The sequence below is a fragment of the Anabrus simplex genome, chromosome 1 (assembly GCF_040414725.1).
Source record: "Anabrus simplex isolate iqAnaSimp1 chromosome 1, ASM4041472v1, whole genome shotgun sequence".
Taxonomy (NCBI): domain Eukaryota; kingdom Metazoa; phylum Arthropoda; class Insecta; order Orthoptera; family Tettigoniidae; genus Anabrus; species Anabrus simplex.
Genome location: NC_090265.1, coordinates 214,086,983 through 214,103,105, shown reverse-complemented (window position 1 = coordinate 214,103,105; position 16,123 = coordinate 214,086,983). Strand labels below are relative to the sequence as shown.

The 16,123-nt window shown below is 38.8% G+C and overlaps 1 protein-coding gene across 3 annotated transcripts in view; it reads left to right on the top strand.

Annotated features, from left to right (window-relative positions):
- ALiX (programmed cell death 6-interacting protein-like protein AliX) overlaps window positions 1-16,123 on the top strand; it is a 275,620-nt gene that overhangs the window by 50,931 nt on the left and 208,566 nt on the right. For all 3 annotated transcript variants that reach the window (XM_067158494.2, XM_067158486.2, XM_067158479.2), the window contains exon 4: window positions 3,605-3,758. In XM_067158494.2, coding sequence (XP_067014595.1) covers window positions 3,605-3,758 — 154 coding nt within the window. The remainder of the gene's footprint in view (window positions 1-3,604; window positions 3,759-16,123) is intronic.

Below are 16,123 nucleotides of genomic sequence, written 5' to 3'. Positions count from 1 at the left end.
CAGGACAGTGGTGATGAGTAGAAGTAAAGAAGAAAAGGAGCTATCAAAATTGGAAACAAGGAACTGGAAATAGAACACTTGAACTAAAACTAGAAATAGTAAAATACTTAGGAAGTGAACTGACAGAAAATGGAAGACTGAATGGAAATTAGTAGAAGGGTACAGCTGGGCCTTTTTACCACCTGGTATAGAGATTAATATGGAATTAAGATGTACCAGTGACGGCTAATAAAGTAATGATGATGATGATACTTGTTGTTTAAAGGGGCCTAACATCTAGGTCATCGGCCCCAAAAAAAGTAATGTACAAGGGATATTACTTAACTATAATTACATATACAGGAGAAATCTGGACAAAGACTCAGAGAGATGAGAGTGAAAAACAGGCAGCTGAAATGAAATTTCTGAGGAGTATGGTACAAAAGACAAGGGGAATAGAGTGAGAAATGAAGACATACAAAGGAGCTCAATGTGCAAAAACTAAATGACAAACTGGAACAGAACAGATTGAGGTGGTTTGGACATGTCAAGGGAATGAAAGAAGGAAGACTGGAAAGACAGATGACAGGGAAGATAGGATGAAGGAAACCAAGATTACGATGGATGGGCTCTGTCAAGAACATTCTGTCAAGAACATCATAGGACAACGGAACCTGGACTTGAACACGGTGTTGGATGTGGAATGGTGGAGGCAGGATGAAATGGAAAGGAACCATATTTTTCCCCACCCAGTGTCAGCTGGAAAAGGGAAAATGATGATGATGATGAAACCTCAAGAAATGTTATTTTTAAAAGTATTCTGGTGAGATACGGGGGCATACTGTATACTGTGTATTCAAATAATCCATGCCCTCCAAACAATCCATGCTTCCTTATTTGGCTATGAGAACAGAGAAAACGGTGATAAATCCCAAATATTTTCACACACAGTTTTATTAGATAAGTATAGGTTTATCACAACATATGTTAAAATCTACTATATTCGTGAGCAACTAAATGGAAGTGGAATAGAGGAACTGTGCTACTTTCTGGAACATGAGAGTTACCAGTAAACTGATTAATAACTTGATTTTATTTCACTTAAAGAAGAATATGTGAATGTCGTTGATACTTCTATACTCCTTCTAAAATGTATCTCTCTTTATACTGTCATCATCCCCATTCTTCTTGCCCAATAGAGGTGAGTTGCGTGTACCTTTTTAACAATAATAGCACCCTTTCTGCCAATTTTAAATTTCCGACAGCATCGGAATAAAACTCGGGCGTTTGAGGACAGCTGCTAATAGCGTTAACTGTTTCACTACATAGCTGGTTGATCTACAGTATATTCATCGTACGAAAGAAACTAGCGAAATGTTGAATAAACAATTTGTTCATAGGGTAAGTACCGTATTTACTCGTGTGTTAGCCCCCCTCGCATTTTGGACCCCCTGGCTTTTTGAGACAAAGAAAATGAAAAAATAAATCTTGCATACAAGACCCCCCCCCCGAACATAATTCGTCATAGAAGAACGATTCCGCTTCGAAGCGGGTACAAGCCTTACTGCAGCTCCGATGACATCACACAAATTTATGAATAGTTTTGTCAGTATGACCCGCACAATATGCACGTCGAAGTCATGTGGTGTGTCTGTATTTCATAGTTATGAAATGTCCACCTTCGTAGCGTAGGCCTACTGCATCTGTGATGATGTCGCACAAATAGGTGAATAGTTTTGTGTCCAACCCACGCAATGCTAACACGCATCAGTCATTCTGTTTGTCTGTGTTTTATAGTTAAGAATATCTGCCAGCATTAATGGTCTGTTATTGACATTATAAATTTTCCAGCTAACTCATTCCTGGTTGCTAGCGTTTTGCCCCAGTGTGCTAAGTTGGGCTCATCAGTTGCTAAATAGCACACCCACCAAGACGCATGGCTGGTGCATACCGTGGGGGCCACTGTGTAGTCTACTTGGAGCCACCGGCAGTGCTAATGCACTATGACAGACTTAGTCTCGTTACCAAAAATTGATGCCTGCCTGGTCATCAGATGATGTAGATGTTAGCGCTATTAGCTGTTGTTCTCGGGGGCGTGAATTTGATTCCCTGTACCGTACTGCCAGAGATTTAAGAATGGCAGGAGGTTGATATCGGTAAAAATGGTACATGCAGCTTCCTTCCATTGGGAGGGTGTATCTAAAAAGAGCTGCACCACCTTGGGATGAGGGAACAGGTTTACTTTTGTTGAAAAATATTCACAGTTGTTGCTATTAATACACCAGATGAGATCATTAACCAAATGATAGTTTAATATCTTGTAACTCGGGCCAACATGCGTAATTTTTGGAGAGAAGTAAGTTTAAAACGTGATAAAAACAATCCAATCATAACGATTTTATTACTTGTCAACGTACTTAACAAATCTTATTGGTTTTACGTCCCCACTAACTACTTTCACAGTTTTCGGAGACACCAAACAAAACATACTATGTGTTAATTTTAAAAAATAGGAGACAACCAACGTATGAAATTATACATTGATAACAATACGCAATACCGCCACACTTGTAGATATTCATACATGTGGCAGGTTCTCCTGTTATTTTCGTTTTTCTTTCCGTCTTGGAACTTTGAGCACTATCCGGGCACTTCACAATAGCATACTTTACCTAAACAATGTGGTCCCTCTTATTTCAATTACAGCTGTTCAGGTAAATTCTGATGTGATAAATGTAGAGAACATGTATGAAAAAATACATAAAAATAAAGGTCTGGCTATTAACAGCTGCAGTTATCCGAAGAATTCTTCCAGTTACTATGTATTACATTCGGAAGTTTAACTCGTAACATATGCTAGTTATCAGCTGGTGTGTTGGCACGGTTTCTGCAACACAGCTTTATTTGGAAGGGGTGCCTTCTGATACACATACACCAACTGGGAATAACAGACACCCTCTCCAGAAAGCATTTCCCTCTTCTCTTTGGGTAGAGTATGAAATGAGATGAATCTTTGTAGCGAGTTTTTACGACCGGATACCCTTCCTGTCGTCAGCTTCATCAGAGGAGTTAATGAGATGAAATGAATGACATGATAAAAGAGTAACTTAAACTGGCTATATTTACTTTATATGTAGGTCTAAAAGTCATGTGGTTATCATTTATTATCTTTTTAAATTTAGAAATACTGCCTTCCAATGAAAATAGCCAACAAAACTCAGAATACTTTCATAAGTTGGTTTAAAAAATAGTGTAGAATGTTTACATGTACAATTCATAGCTGTTTCTAGCCTAGAACTCAGGTGTTCGCTGTACAAAATTTGAGGTTATCGCATATTGGTCCCCCTCTTTTTTTTTTTTCTGTGATCGTGGGGGAAAGAAGGGGGGGGGGTCTAATATGCGAGTGAATACGGTACTACTAAGCTCACAAGGTAATTAGGATATTACAAAGAGGAAGATTTCCTCATTGTTAGTTCTGTACCTAGTCTCAGCTCTGAGTTTTTTCAACATATTATGATCATGAATTTTCTGCTCTGTAAGCATTCAGTTTGTTGTGATAAAGGCAGTTAAGTGTAGAAAAGGGAATATTGATCTTTAATGTTTTCTTGTTTAACTTTTTGTTTAGCAAGCTTCTGGGATATTCAATCATCTCAAAGGTACAGTGATGCTTGCAATACAACAGGAACCTACTCCAGATCTCAATCCAGAAACCTTGGGTGCTCTCTCACAGTTAATGCTTGCCCAAGCACAGGAGATCTTCGTGTTGAAATCAATCCATGGTAAATATTTTCCCTTATTGATCATCAGCTCATGTTCTTTTCATGTTAAATGTAAGAATAGGAAAGCTACAAAGGGCATTCATTTAAGATTGGCACTATGCTTCAGAACTGCCTCATAAGTTTTCACTGTTGAACAGACATCCCTTAAAGCTCTTTTTGACCATCAAAAAGAGAAAAAAGTCTCATGGGGCCAGGTCAGGGCTGTAAGTGTGAAGAGGTACTGTTGAGATACATTTCTGTCAGGTACTCGGTTACTGGTGTAGCAACATGAGGTGTGGCATTCTACTGCACAACAAGGTTCCTCTGTTTTTGGGGAATGTGATCCTTCATCAGTTGGTGGAGGACTTTCTTGTAGTACTCTACAGTGTCTGTAATGTGACTTGGAACTGCTAGTGTACACTATCTCTGGTAATCCAAGAAATTGATATCCTTCGCCTTATTCGCTGACTTCTGTACAAGACTTTTTGGGGGTGTTGGTAGGCCATGTTCCACCCACTCACTGCTGCCCCGCTTGGTCGCAGGTTCGTAACAGTACACCCACATTTTATCTGCAGTGATGATATTCTGCCACCAAGCATCACCTTGATCATTTAACACATTGCTTCTAGTAGAGGTACACATCAACATGAGCCTGCTTCTGAACAGGAGTAAGCAGTCACACATCCATCGTGCATAAAAACAGGACATGTGCAAATGCTGAGTTAGAAGTTTTGAGTGCTCACAGCTGATATTCCGAGGATGTGTGCAAGCTGCCTAATAGTGAGACGTGAGTCGGTACAAATAATGACAGCCTCAGTATTGAATGTTGTCTCCTATTAGGGCTGGGACAGCCGCTCCTCCTCCTCCCTGCAGTTCAGCACTTTCTTGGCCATCTTTGAATGTCTTATGCCATTGGAAACAAGCTTGATGAGACAATAGTCCCCATAAACTCTCTGTAGGTTGCTGAAGCAATTTACAACTTTATTGTGTAATGTTGCTCATGAAATACAACCATGTTGGATGTTTTAGAGGCGACTAATGTGCACACCTCCATTTAATGGCTGCCACAGCTTGGCTGACAGCTGTTATTGGGAAACTTTATTGGGGAGGAAGATTTAAATATTTAGTTCCCTGTATGGCGCTGGATCATGCACACACTCACTTCTGTAAAAGAAATACTGTGATTGCCAGTCTTAATGAATACCCTGCAGCACATAAGAGCAGATTTATATATGTGAATGAAACAGCAAATTATCATATATGAATGTAGTTGATAGAATATTTACACCAATTTTTGAACCACTGTAATACTTTTCTATGTGTGCATGCTAACAGTCAGGTTCATATCTGACTCTCAGCTTTTGTTCCCTTGACTTCTTTCAAAATACAGTGAAACTTCGTTAGTGCGTTCCTCATTAACACATTTTCCCGCTTAGCACGTCTGAAATTAGAAATCACGACTCTCATCATACTAAATCTATATAAAAATACCTCGCTTATCGTGTCATGAATTTTCACTATTACTGCTTAGTCCGATCACATTTTTCCTAGACCTGAAATTGTTACTGTTATTTGTCATCCTCTCTGAAAGAAACATGATTTCCAGCTCGGGTAATAGTCGTCGCCACAGATGCGTGATTACAGGAAAAGGCCTTCCTGAACTTCAAAGGATAAATTGCACTTTCAGGGAGCAAGCCGTTAGCCTCAGGAATGTTCAGTTTCGCTTGCCAATTAGTGGCAAGATTGCTGAATAGCAGAGTGAGGTGAGCCGGTTTATGCTTGTATTTTGCATTCCATTCATGAGGAAGAAATGTATTTTGTGAAGAGTGGTACAGTGAATTGTAGCTAATATTTGAGGCATGATACGGTAGCCTATATGTGGATTAGGAACATAGTCGTGTGAAATTGTCTAACGTGGTGCATAGTTGTCTTGTGATTTCCTGGTTATGGATATGGAAAATGTTGTAAAATTCCTTAACCCCAGAATCATAAAGTCCCTCCAGTGTAACACGAATCATAAACTTTCGTCTGTCAGACTACCAAAAAGAAAAGCACTTTAATAAGCATAAACCCAACATTTTACACAAAATACAAAGTATTATATTAAAACTACCACACTTAGTGATGACAGTACATTTTGGTCAGTATTTCCTCAATAGGCACATTCAATGAATGCACTGTTTTGCCTGGTGATCAAGACAAATGTGCCTTTGGCATGTCTTACAAAAGAATTGGGTCATTCTTCTTTTCTTTGATGGACAAAATGCACAAATTTTTCTTCCTTCAGCAGTACCGGATTGAGGCTCTTCAGGAATGCCATCTTTTCCAAGAATTTCAGCGATGGTCCTCTTCAGGCTGGTGTCTGAAGTCTCTCTTGCAGCTTTGGAGCCATTAGCATTTTGGATATACAGTAGAACCCCGATAATTCGAAATCAGTTAATTCAAAATCCCACCTAATTCGAAGAAGCTCTCGTTCCCGGAAACATGAGATACAGTTTTGCATGTTATTTAAATTCTTTAATTTGAAATACGGATAATCCGTAATTCGAACTACCATGTCGGCCCCATTACCGAAATTCAGACTTTTAATTCGAAACAATAGTATGTTACAGAGTAATTTCAACTCAAAATTTATCCGCGTCATAATAAAACGTGTGTTCTGGAACGTGGAGGGGTAGCTTTACGCACTTACACTCACTTCGGTGCGTCTACATTGCGCTTCATGATTGCTAAGTTGAATGAAATCTGAATTATTTTGTATTCAACCTTTTAAGGAACTCCGTAATATCACGCAACAGGCAGTTTGCGGAAAAACAGAATCTGCGAACACTGGCGATGCCGACATTTGACGAAAAAAGCATGGCTCATATAATAAATTCGTAGGCACCGAACATTGTCATTGCCGATGAAACTGCATTGCTTTCTTTTAATGCGAGCCCAAACGTTCTTATGGTTTTGAAGGAGAAAGTGCCAGCCGGAATATCGTACAAGGGTGGTGGATGGGGGTCCTTGTAGAGCGTTGCAATGCACGTGGAAGCGAGAAACTTTATTCCCTCGTCATAGGAAAGTTCGATAATCCACAATGTTTTAAGGGTGTCGGGCACTTTCCATGCCAGTACTTCTTCTTCTTCTTCATGTGCCATGTCCTCGCAGAACGTTGGCGATCAGTAGCATGATCTGTTGTTTGTTCATAGCTGTTGTGAATAAAGTAAGCTTTGTCACCCCAAACCACTGGCTCAAGTTGCCGAGCCATGATGTCCTACTTCTCCCCGGATCACGTTTTCCATTAATTTTCCCTTGGAGTATTACTTGCAGAAGGTGGTATTTAGAGTTCCGCATCATATGACCAAAGTATTCTAGTTTCCTTCTCTTGATGGTAGTGAGAATTTCTGGTTCTTTGTTCATACGGTGCAAAACATCTATATTGGTCATTTTAGCTGTCCAAGGTATCTTCAGCATCCTTCGGTACGTCCACATTTCAAATGCTTGCAATCTCTTGCACATGGTCTCAGTTAGTGTCCATGCCTCAACGCCGTATAACAGAATGCTGAAAATGTAGCACCGGAATAGTCATGTCCGTAGTGAAATGGAAAGGTCACGGCTTGTCAAAAGTTTCCTAAGTCTCTGAAACGAAGTTCTGGCCTGCTCAATTCTGCATTGGATCTCGTGAGTAAGGTCCCAGTCATCATGGATGTGACATCCCAGGTATTTAAATGTTGCTACTCTCGCGATCTGTTCCTTCGCTGTTGTGAGATTACCTCGAATGCCATATTCTTTCCTGCTTATAACCATCCACTTGGTCTTCTTTACATTAAGCTTCAAGCCCATTGTGCTGCTGGCTTCAGTGACAGCATTAAGTAGTTCCTGTACATCCTGGAGATTGGTTGCAAGTAGCACAGTGTCATCGGCGTACCTGATGTTATTTATGATGAAACCATTAACCACAATTCCTTGAGTCTTTCCTTAAAGAGCATCTCGAAAAATCTTTTCTGAATAGATGTTGAACAGCATGGGGGAAAGAATACAGCCTTGGCGAACTCCTTTCATAATTGAGACTTCTTCCGAGACACGACCATCACCTCTTATGCCAGCACACTGGTTCCAGTAGATTACCAATAATACGAATGTCCCGTCCATCAAGTCCTAATTCCCGAAGAATGTTCATAAGTTCATCGTGGCGGACTGTATCGAAAGCCTTTTTGTAATCGATGAAACAAGCAAAAACATCGACATTGACATCTCGGCACCGTTGGACTAATACCTGCAGACTGAATAATGCCTCTCTAGTACCAAAACCATGTCTGAAGCCAAACTGCAAGGTTCCGATATTCTCCTCACATTTATGATAAATTCTCGCATGCAAGACTTTTAGGAATACTTTCAGAACGTGGCTTATCAAACTAATTGTTCTATATTCATTGCAGAATTTTGCATTGGCTCTCTTAGGCAATATTACAAAAGTCAATTTGAGCCAGTCTCGAGGAATGGTTCCACTGCGGTGAATACTGTTGAATAGGTCAACTAATAATGAAAGGGATTTTTCTTTCTCAAGGAGTTTCAGTATCTCAGCATACATCTCATCAGGGCCTGGAGCCTTCCAATTCTTCGCTGTTCTTATAGCATATTCTACTTCTGCACGTGTGATATCCACACCATCGTCTACCCAAGCACCATGATCCACATTTCTGCGATCCAAGAAGAGATTTTGTACATATTCCATCCATTCCTTCAGTTTCTCTTCTGTGCTCGCTAAGATGTCACCATTCTTGTTAAGGAGGACTCCACTACCCTTCCTGTTATATGCACCAGTTACTTGTTTCACTTTCTTGTACATGTTTTAAAAAAATCATGTTTGGAATTCATTAATTCTATTTCGTTGCATTCCTCAGAGAGTTGTTGTTCTTTTGCATTCCTTATTCTTTGTCGTATTAAATTCTGCAAACTTTTGTACTTTACAGGATCTTTGTTTTTAAAAGACCTTCTCTGGTCCGTCAGCTTCAGGAATTCTTCTGTCAACCACGGCTTGTTTTTCCTTCTTCCAGCATTCATTAATTTTACTTGACTTACGTCGTTAATTTACACATTTGATGCGATTCCAACTGCCTTCAACATCATTTATATTAACGCTGTTTTGAACTTCCGCAAGTTTTACACGTAGAGCTGACTGAACTTCATCCTTCAGTGCTTGATCTTGTAGCTTCTGAATCTCAATCAGACTAAAACTCCCAGTTCCACTGCAGTGAATACTGTTGAATAGGTCAACTAATAATGAAAGGGATTTTTCTTTCTCAAGGAGTTTCAGTATCTCAGCATACATCTCATCAGGGCCTGGAGCCTTCCCATTCTTCGTTGTTCTTATAGCATATTCTACTTCTGCACGTGTGATATCCACACCATCGTCTGCCCAAGCACCATCTAAAAATGCAAACAGGACAGAAATCCAAAAAATAATGCATTTGCACAGGGGAACCAGCATCATTTATCCTCGTCTTCGAATTGTGTGATTTTTTTTCTTTTGTTGCGCGAGGTTATGTTTTCAGTGATTTATCCAACTGCATTATTTGAACATTGTAAATGCACCTTGTTGGACACATTTCGGAAATAGTTTTTTCCATGGCATTTGAAAGGTTTAAACTGTGAATCGAGGTGATTGCATGTATTAATGGGTCTTAGAATACTTATGCGGCAAGTGTTTACATTTATGAAGAACGAGAGAAGTGCCATGGCGGGAAATCTTGCAAGGATAGAGTCATAGGAAAGTTCAATTTTAAGGGCATCGGGTACTTTCTGTGTAAATACAAGGCATCTAAAATGCGTACAGGATAGTAATCCAATAAATAAAGCACTTGCATATGGGAACCAACATAGATTTCTGCTCGTCTTTGAATTATGCTAATTCTTTCTTTCTTTCTTTCTTTCGTTGCGTGAGGTTATGTTTTCCAGTGAGATATCCAAGTGCATAATTTGAATGCTGTAAATGCACCTTCTTGGATACATTTTGGAAATAGTTATTTTTTTCATAGCATTGGAAAGGTATAAACTGTGAATCAGGCTTAACTGCATGCAGTAACTGGCCTTAGAATATTTTGTAACACGGCGAGGGTTGGTAGTTCTGAATTGTGAATTGGCGGTTAATTCGAAATCATGTAATTCGAAGTCCGATTTTTGAGTCCCCACGACTTTGAATTAACGAGGTTTTACTGTATCCTTTGCAAACTCTCACCTTGAAAATGGCTCTTGGCCTTTTTGAACCATCTTATGCACATAAATAATGTATCCATTGACAAGTTATCTAATAATCATACTATAAAAGATACACATTGGCCATCTTCTTGTTTTTCTTGAAGAGGACATCAATGTTGACATTTCATCAAAAGTGTCCACGGCACATTTAGTCCCATTGTAGTCTTCCGCCATATCTGGTTTCCCACTGGCTGCTATTGTTCCTACTTCATGGCATGTAGAAAGGAGGATTACATTCTTGTTTGGTTTTTCCTTTATAGGATACCATTGTTTTTATACCATCATAACAAAACATGGAGGACCCAAGCTTTCTTCCTTTGACTGTTTTCATCTCTGGTGGTATCTGTGGCTTGTCTTTTCTCATTGTTCAAATGATTGTCAGGTTATGGTCGCAATGCAGAGAATCAGCTCAGATGAATTGAGATGAACCAATTGTCGGTCGTAATATTTTTGTTTGATCCATGTATTGGCCGGGTAATTTCATTCACGAAATACATGGCCAAAGGGAGTTGTGTTGGATTAGTACCTTTACCAAGGTATGGGATCACATTGAACATGTACTTCGTTTTAACATCACATAACAAAATTATTTTTTTCCCATATTTATTGGTCTTTTTCGGCATATACATACGAAATGGACAGCGGCCTCGAAATGTGATCAGCTGTTCGACTGTCAAGAAACCTGGAATATAGTTACGAGTGCAGGCTGAAACAAGCGTGAAGGATTTTCCGACTTTTATACAAAATAATAATAATAATAATAATATAAAAGAATTTATTGGACTCCAACCTATTCAATACATTACTGGATGTTAACATTTTTAGTTAAACATCGTTAAAATGGAGACATGTTTCGCCCTCCATGTGGGGCATCATCAGTCATATCAAAGCACCTCAAAATTAAACCAGACGTCTGGTTGGAAATTATGAACAAAATATGTAAGAAAGAATACATTAAAAACACGTACAAAGTCCTATCCTAAACGAAATAACAACAGACTAGTTACACCTAGTAAAATACGCTAGTGGTTTCTTAATATTAAAATGAGGTTATCATATGCACAGTATAAAAATGGAAGTAATCAAAGTCCGTATGATATTGAGTTCGATGGTAGTTCTGCGTAGTATATACAAATGTTGGCAAGATAAAACACAATTTATAATTACTGTACACTTATTTATAATTGTTAAAATTGATGAGGTAAAACATTCCAATTTGTCTATTTGTAATTTGGCTCCAACCAAAATAATTCGCCCTAGGATTCATGAGGTAGTCAACGTTGGTCACTCTCTATTTAAATGGAGTGCACAGTGTAAGTGAACAGCTTTTGTTGATTATAAACTGAGGCTGTGCTAAGACAGAGTTAAAACAACACCAGCTTCAAATGAAGATAGTTAAAAACATCATTAGGTTCTTCCTAGTTGACTAAAAATTTGCGTATTCTTCATTTGAAGCTGGTGTTGTTTTAACTCTGTCTTAGCACAGCCTCAGTTTATAATCAACAAAAGCTGTTCACTTGCACTGTGCACTCCATTTAAATAGAGAGTGACCAACGTTGACTACCTCATGAATCCTAGGGCGAATTATTTTGGTTGGAGCCAAATTACAAATAGACAAATTGGAATGTTTTACCTCATCAATTTTAACAATTATAAATAAGTGTACAGTAATTATAAATTGTGTTTTATCTTGCCAACATTTGTATATACTACGCAGAACTACCATCGAACTCAATATCATACGGACTTTGATTACTTCCATTTTTATACTGTGCATATGATAACCTCATTTTAATATTAAGAAACCACTAGCGTATTTTACTAGGTGTAACTAGTCTGTTGTTATTTCGTTTAGGATAGGACTTTGTACGTGTTTTTAATGTATTCTATCTTACATATTTTGTTCATAATTTCCAACCAGACGTCTGGTTTAATTTTGAGGTGCTTTGATATGACTGATGATGCCCCACATGGAGGGCGAAACATGTCTCCATTTTAACGATGTTTAACTAAAAATGTTAACATCCAGTAATGTATTGAATAGGTTGGAGTCCAATAAATTCTTTTATATTATTATTATTATTGAGATTCTTTCAATACGGAAAATAAAATGATTTTCATTACTTGCAATTTTATACAAAAATCGGATATAATGACAATCCGTTATTAGCGAGTAAATTTTTCGCTGTTGTGAATTCTCGCTATAACGGACTTCTACTGTATATTATTTAATCCTGTGTTGATTTGTCTAAATCTATACAGTTTCAACGCAGACTAAATTTACTACAATTTGAGACCACGGTGTGCTCTATACAGCCATTAGTTCCCAAGATACAGTTCTTCGAAAATAGGCCATTTTTTCCAAAAAGGGAAATTTTTTCGATGTGATCATATATAGGGCCGTATTTTTTTGTAATAGCGACGCGCACACATTTTTTTCATATCCTCTTTCTTGCCGATATATGACCTTCTGGGTACTTAAAAGTACCATATTTTAGCAAAATGAACTTGCGAAATATCGCAGAATCTGATTTATTGCATGAATTGGGCAAATAATCACGACATATACCCCACTTGATATGAAAAATGGGAAATAGTATGGGAAAAGCTCTCCAATAAACGTTTAAATGCTTCTGAGGACGTGACTATTGCAGTTTCCTTCTCATTTGCTTGATAACGCTATGTATTCTCTACACAAATGCACACAAAGAAATGCTCACTATGTATACGAAATGTGTATTCAGTTAGACGATCTCTAAGGCAATCGATAAAAATCAATATGTGTTATCGATTACAGAAAATGGTGTCGTGGTCTTGGTCATAAGAAGACCGGTCGTAGATATACAATGAGCATTATACTCTGTTGCAGTGAGAGTTCGCTGCTTATAAACCTTTATGGGCAAATTTCGCATTTAAGTATAAAAATGCCGAAATTTAAAGTCACATCAGTTTTTTCGAGGGATGAGGAATGCAACACATGCAATAAACACTGTAGGGAATCAGAAACACAATGAACATAATCCTAAGCAGCAAATAACAATCGGTGGTACTCAACAAATCGCAAAGTAGTTGAAGAGTGATAGACAGCAATTTGTAATAGACTCATTCATTCATTCATGCAAGCTAACATTCCTCTTGAGAAATTGGACAGGCTTGGCATGAGGAAGCGGATCTATAGGTCTATAAAAGGAAAGATAAATAATACTGTCTTTATTGTGAAATATGATGGTATTAGTAGGCCTAATGAAAATAAATCGCCTGGTTGAGTAGTAATAATGTTACTATTTTTAAGTCTCTCTTTCTACTTTTACTGTTTTCGGAGACGCTGAGATGCTGGAATGTTGTCCCGCAGTAGTTCTTTTACGTGCCAGTAAAACAATTGACATAGGACTGACGTACTTGAGCACCTTTAAATACCACCGGACTGAGCCAGGATCGAATCTGCCAACTTGGGCTCAGAAAGCCAGCACCTTAATCATCTGAGCTACTCATTCTGGACCGGGGAGTACCAGCATATCCATGAACATCTTCCAAGGCTATATGGCCTTGAAAAACGTAGTGAAAGTACGTCTGGTTGAGGAGAAGAAAGACGAAATCGTTAGCGATGTTTCAGGAGGTTTTATAGAAGACCACAGTGAATTTGCATCCAAGTGTTTGCAAGCATTATGGTTTCTGACTGTCGCACAACTCTGCATCCTGATAATGTTGAAACCATGTTTAGTTTATACTTTGGAGACAAGGGATTCAACGTGTAAAAAACAATGTAGGCAATGTATAAATTCATATTGCAGGCCAGATCACCTAGCTTCATTTCGAGGGATCAGTGATTTATACATTTATTTCTATAACAATTTGTATATTTGGTTTTGCTAAGATCTAATAACAAGGATACTGTTTGTGATTGACCAGAGCGCCACTGCATTAGCGCTGCACCACTTCCTGGGATTGTTTTTGTGTCCAAAGTGGTCGGGCACCTTCGCGTGCAATCGGGTGAGTGACAAGAGAAAGCAACATGGCTGCCGGACTTTGTTAAAATGTGCTATGTGGACAAGTTCTGTAAATATCTAAACCATCGCGTGAGTGACAGGTTAAACAAATGTATCACAATGTGTATATAGTGTAATAAACCTAGTATATGTGTAATTAAGTACGTTTCATCTTTCTTTGTGTATGAACCAGCATGTGGTTCCTAGCACCACGTGTTCTCAGGGACCTGTCCGTATGAAGTCGGAACATGGTCATACCTGGCTGGATTTGTGAAAGTGTCGTAATGCTATAATATTACGTGGTCCTCCGGTGTTTGTGAGTATATGTTTCGAGTGCTGACAACCTGTGGAGAGAATATTGGAGCACGTGTATCATCATCCCTGTAGCATGCTGAACTAGACGAGGTGGACAAAGGATAAGTGCACATCAGAGCAGTATACCAGAGGTCAGTCATTCCTTTAATTTTTCCTGTATTTCCTAACTCTTATCATGGAGTCTAATGAGAAAAACCTGTTAGTGAAACAACGAGCGGTCATTAAAGGGTCACTGACACGTATCCGTAAATATGTAGACAAGTTTGTGGCAGGCTCCGATATTAATGCATTACGTAGCAGGTTTAAACATTTACCTTCACTCTGGGAAGAATATAAGCATGTTCAGTGTAAACTCAAGATTAATGACGACGAGAACTACGAAAACCATGAACCGGATAGGGAACAGTTCGAAGAAAACTATTACGATTTAGAGGCAAGAATGACTACACTGATAGAAAAGAGCACAACCTTCGAGCAGAATATCGATCAGTTATCTCAGCATGATTGCTGTAATTCCCAACAGAATTCCATGGAGATACGATTGCCCGTCATTAACCTCCCTACATTTCATGGGCAGTATGAGACTTGGACTCATTTTCAAGACACTTTTCAGGTTTTAATAATTTAAAACTATCAAACGTTCAGCGTTTTCATTATCTACTTTCAGTACTCTAGGGCGAGCCTCATCAATTAATTCAGAACATTCTTGTGTCTAACCGTAACTTTTTAGTAGCTTGGGAACTAGTATGCAAGAGGTACAACAACAGAAAACTAATAGCTACACAACATATCAAGGCTCTATTGTCATTATCTACATGTCGCAAAGATACAGCATCAGACCTTAAGGAAGTTGAACAACCACTTAGTAAGCAGTTTAAACGCTATTCAGAACCTCAACCTTTCAGTGCCTTTACACGAAGCCTTACTCCAGCAGCTGATGTTAGACAAGTTAGATCCCGCTACGCGTAAAGAGTTCGAAATGAAAGCTCCCAGCTGACGTATCCACCTAAATGTACACTAAAATGTTAGAATTGGTGATGGCAACACGGGAACAAAGGGGGTGCGCGGCAAATCCACCTAAGCACCAGTATATGAGAAACAATGAAAGCCCAATTCAACTCGTACGTATCTACAAGGGGGAAATGTGTCTTTTGTGACTTAGATCACCCATTACATCGGCGTGAAGGATTTCTGCAAGCTAACACAAGACAACAGTATGATTTTGTCAAAAGAAAGGGTTTATGCTTTAACTGTTTTAGGTATCATAGTGTCAACATGTGCAAATCTGATAGCTGTAAGACTTGCCAATGTAGACATCGCACTTTGATTCACTTTGACAGTGCCACACACAATCAAACGACTACAAACAAGGATACCCAAGCTAGTGGAGGTACCGGTATTAGAGATGACGAACAAGGTCGGAGTAATACTAGTTACTGCACACTAAAATTCAAGCCACAGTCTCGAGTAATGCTGTCCACTGCAATAGTAGGAGTTGCAGACAACAATGGTCGAATTCACCAGTGCCGAGCTTTACTTGACAATGGATCGGAATCACATTTCATAACAGAGTCGCTTGCAAGTAAGCTCAGGCTGCAGCGACATAGAAACTGTATTCCAATTAGTGGTATAAATAACACTGCTGTCACCGCATCTCAAAGTGTTGACGTATCATTTCTAATGTGTCCAGATTTGAAACTGTTATAACATGTTCTATACTTCCTCACATAACAGGCGATATTCCAGCAAACCATATTGATTGTAAATCGTGGAACCTGCCTGAGGATGTCACATTAACGGATCCTCACTTCGAGCCAGGACCAGTGGATATGCTCATCGGTG